General features: G+C 51.0%; 1 protein-coding gene across 1 annotated transcript; it reads right to left on the bottom strand.

The window, feature by feature from the left end:
* Positions 1–1346: 1346 nt before the first annotated feature.
* On the bottom strand, positions 1347–3166 carry LOC311170395 (beta-1,3-galactosyltransferase 5-like; the record flags this gene model as incomplete). Its single annotated transcript, XM_084232759.1, is given in 3 exon segments — positions 1347–2041; positions 2044–2319; positions 3154–3166. Coding segments are annotated over 3 exon segments (984 nt in total).
* Between the last annotated feature and the right edge of the window lie 1560 nt (positions 3167–4726).

Below are 4726 nucleotides of genomic sequence, written 5' to 3'. Positions count from 1 at the left end.
GTTCTGGTCTTTAGTTTATTATAGTGTTGTTTATTCAAAACATATTTAGGATTTTGATCTATAAATTGCTCTAAGTAATATGGCTATTTTAACATTATTTAGTGTTCCAATCCATGAACATGGACTACCCTTCCTTTTGTGTGAGTGTGTGATGTGTGTCTTCTATTTCTTTTAACAATGCCTTATTGTTTTCAGTGCATAAATTCATTACCACCTTTGTTAAACTACTCACACATATTTTATCCTTTTTATACTTATCTAATCATTTCTTAAATTATCTTTCATCTAATTCATTAATAATATAAGAGACACCACCAACTTGGACAAAGCTGAAAAGTCCTTTATTTATGTTACCAAATTCTGAGTCTCAGGTTGAGCTCCCCAAACATATCCGTTGCTGCTGTTATTGATGTGCTGTTCTCTGGTATCAAAACTGGCACTGGACAGAGTGGACTTTAGACAGGGTGTTGCAGGCTGTCGTGGAATAACTTCAGCAGCAGCTCTGTTAAAGACATAGAGATGATCATAATCATCGCCAGCTGCCATGAGTTGAACACTGGGCCCCTAGTACCCCTGATCCCAGCCATCTAGGAGGACAGTCAAAGGGACAATGCCATCTAAGAGGACAGTCCTTTGGTTTGGATTACCGAACATGCAGACAATATCAGGGTAGGAATGCTGGCCATTTGTGGCCACAGAAGCTCCCCATTTTGCCAGACATCCCTTTCTTAGTACCCTGTTGTTGCTTCAACCTGAGTCTGGTGGATGTCTTATAATTATGAGCACATAGAGAGAACCCACAATCAGCCTTTGCATTGTTTCAAATACCCTTGGAGTCACACTCAGACCTCCCATTCACACAATTTAGGGGCAACCATACGAATCTGAAGGAAAGAATAACCTAAAAATAAGTCCAGTTTTTATTGACCTGAGTGGGTAAAATAACAGAGAATCTTTGCCTCATAAGGTATTGCTAAAAAAAAATTGTGGTATTTATATAAAATACCCAATTTTATTCTATGGCTATTTACTGTGACCAGTAATGCCTGAAACATTCTCCATGGGGTCTTCTTTACACTGTTAATTCCATGGGGATGACAACATCCCCCATATCACGAGGTTGCTGACCCCTGGAACTAAGAAGCAGCAGGGGAACATGGAGGTCTGCCGCAGTGGGCAGGTCCTCAGGGGGCAGTGCTGATCATTGCTGGGGCACTCGTGGGACTCATTCCTGGCTTCACTCAGCTCACTGTTTGGTTCAGGTCAGGATCCCCCCATCACCCTCCCTCTCCACCCTATGCCCAACCCCCACAGACACCATCAACGGTGGTGCCAAGGAAGGTCTTTCAAAAAGCATCATCCTGGGTGCCTGACGTGTGTCCAGATGTGCTGCTGGGCTCCCCTCCATCACCTGGACACTCCTCTCCCAGGGAACTCTCCAGAGCATGCCAACATATCAGCATATCTTGAGGCTTGACAAAATGGCAGGCCACAACCTTCTTGAAGCGACATGTGGAAAAGGCTAAGCCCTCTGGGAAGAAGGTCTGCTCTGTGTGAAGGGGCTCAGGTCTGATTTTCAGTTTGGCAAGGCAGAGCCCCACAAAGACATCTTCCAGCTTAATGAGTGGGACGCCGTCAGAAACATTATACACCTGATGGACCACGTCACTGGAGAACACGTAGCCGGTGCCAGAGCAGAAGGGCGGGTACTTGTCCCACGGATACTCCTCTTTGCTCACAAACCACTTACTGTCCACATCCCTACAAGATTTGGCTGTCATTAATGTGAAGCCAGTGAAAAACCCCGAGGTCCGGTTCTTCCTCAGAAGCAGCTCCGTCAGGTAGTAGACGTTGATAAACACGTCAGAGTCTGTTTTCATGACGAAAGCGGCCTGAGGACAATAGCGGTGGAGCCACTCCATTCCCATCATGGTCTTCAGGGTCAGATTCACATAAACGTCCACAAAGTCCTTCTGGATGATGTCGCGATGCTGCTGGCTCTCCCGGGCCACCACCAGAGACCTGCCCCTACGGGGTGGTTCCCAGCACGTTTTCCTCCCGCTGTCCTGTCTCCTCCCCAGGTGCTGCGGATGGCCCTGCGCTCAGACGTCTGATGGGGCGACGACGTCACCAGCAGGACCAGGAAGGGGGGCTGCTGCTCGCAGTCCATGTCTGGGAGCTGCAGAAAGTCCCCGTTTTCATTGTTGGAAACAAACAGACTTACATTTAAAGGCATGACATCGTCCATGCTCAGGTACAACCTCGGGGCTCCCAGGACCACCAGGGAAACAAATATCAACCTCATCTTCAGGGAGCCATCTAAAAGAAAGAGAATAAATGGTCAGAACTCAATGGCACAAGGACATGTTGACCTTGACCTGGGCGGTGGGCAGGGCAGAGACTGTGCTGCAAGCTGCTGTCTCCAAACCCTGCAATCTGACAGCAACGGGATGGAGTCTGGGGTTCAACAGAGAGGCAGAGAGGACGCCAGTGTCTTCACTCCGCAGTGGAAGGTCAAGACCTCAGGCTGGGGCGTAAGTGCAGACTCCCAGGTATGTCAGCCACAGCCCGCGAGGTCAGCTTCCTCATCTGGAGGACTTGGGACTGGAGGTCTCTCCAGGTTCTTTCACTTTTATTGACTTTCATTGAAACCATCTAGGGAATCTCCTAACCCAAAATCCAAATGGAAATAGGACAGACAACCCACAGACATGAAAATACCATTCTTCCTGTCAGGCTGAGGACCTTGGAACCCAGTCAGTGATGCCAAAGCTGACCACATTTGGGTTCCAGCTGATCTTTGTCACAGTCTAGACTGAACCAGCTCCACTCTGGCCTCCGTGCTGTCAAGAAGAAGAGGGTTTCCCAACCACAAGTCCAACAGCTTCACTCAATGCTCAAAACATCCCACTGTCCACCTCTCACCTCCACAGCACACACGCTCCTGCCACAGGCGGCTAAACGTCCGCGAATTCACCATTTTGTCTCAACCTCCTTGTTGCTCTGCTGCCTTGAATGTGCCTGGCCCACCCCCGGCCCTGAGCTTCCAGCTCCAATGTCACCCTTCAGAGATGTTTCATCATGTCTCCCCCAGCAACCAGGCTTGACCACTCCCCTTCCTGGCACATCACGGCACCTGGCATGTCCCTTTACCGAGCACCGCCATGTTATGCTGCACAGATCCTGCCCGAAGTAACTTATGGAAGGAGACGTGTGATTCACGGTTATTTAAATCTCACGCAGCACTTTTCACATCGGAGATGCTCGTAAGCGGGAACTGGTGCCTCAATAAACATTGATCGTTGCAGGTGGGATTGCGTCCACGTGCTGCAGCCCAAACTCCGGCTCCTCAGAGTGGGAGCCTGTTCGGGTATAGGGTCATTGCAGATGGACTTAGATAAGAGGGGGCCGAGCCGAGTGGGGCGCTCGTGCAGCGTGACTGGTGTCCTCAGAAAGAGGAGAAACTGGACACAGACACAGGACAGCAGCTCGGAGAAGGCAGAGATCAGGGCGAGGCTTCCACAGGAAGGACAAAGGTTGACCCCAAGCCCCGGAGCCGGGAGACAGGCTGGAGCAGTGTCCCTCAGTCCTCACGCGGGAGCTGCGTGGCCATGACTCTTGCTCCAACTCTGGCCTCAGCACCTCAGACAACGCACTCCTGTCGGTGACCTGCCCCAGCGTTCTGAGGACGCTCATTAACCACATCTGGGCCCGGGGACTGAGGTCAGAGCCATCAAGATGTTAAGCACAAATGGAGACTGATCATAGTGCCTCAGGCCAAGGGAGGCTCGAAACAGTATCTTATCCACGGGGAAACCAAAGGGAGTCCGAGACGACTCGGGACTCGGGGCACTCGGTCAGCTCCTCCCCGTTCCATGCACTCACTGAGCTCCTGCCATGCCAGAAAGATCTTGGGTGGAGAAGAGAATTGCCCCACACAGAGCTGCTGGGCCAGATGGGGTGTTACCTGGAGTCGATTAGTGCGGACGTCGTAGCCAAATATGGACCCAATGGACGCGTTATTTCATTTTCTGTCTTTAGCAGGAAGGAGGATTAGAAGTTCATGGTCATGTAGGATGGACTAGAGTGTTTATACAGCTCCGAGCCCAGGAAATATTAGTTCTCCTGCCCTCTTTCCAAATATGAATGAAAATGCCCCGTCTGGACATTCCTCAGAGCATCACGTGGTCGAGGACATGGACGTGACATGTTGAATGGACTGAAGAACGAATGTGGAGGGACAGTGCAGGTCTGTGTAAGATGTCGGTGCCCCAGCAGGTACCTGGACATTAGGGAGACGCAGGACGAGGGCACCGGTAAGTATAAGGGCCATTGATGCAGGGCATGCTCTCCCCTGGAACATAAAGGATAAAGGTGATGACACTTCACCAGCGAGGCCAGCAGGAGACTCACCTGAAGACCCTTAGGAGCCAGTTAGCCTACAGAAAGTTCAGGCGAGCCATCAATAAATAATTCTCGAGATGGAAGTTGAATCTACTATTGAGGCATTAGGGAAACTGCACCTCTTGCCCGCCCCGCCTCTAGTGCGCACCGTGGGACCCAGAGCAGGGGGCCCAGCCCCTGCACAGCACAGCCACCTGCACAGCCCTCACCGCCCCAGGCCAGAGCCTAGTGATTCAGAATCTCAGCGCAGACACAGCCCCGGACTTTCACAGCCCGTGTGACTGCCGTGTTCTTCCCCAGCCACGTCACGCATGCAGGGCAT

This window comes from Talpa europaea (genome assembly GCF_964194135.1).
Source record: "Talpa europaea genome assembly, chromosome: 4".
NCBI lineage: Eukaryota > Metazoa > Chordata > Mammalia > Eulipotyphla > Talpidae > Talpa > Talpa europaea.
Note: the sequence above shows the minus strand (reverse complement) of the source record. Positions and strands in the feature narration are given on the sequence as shown.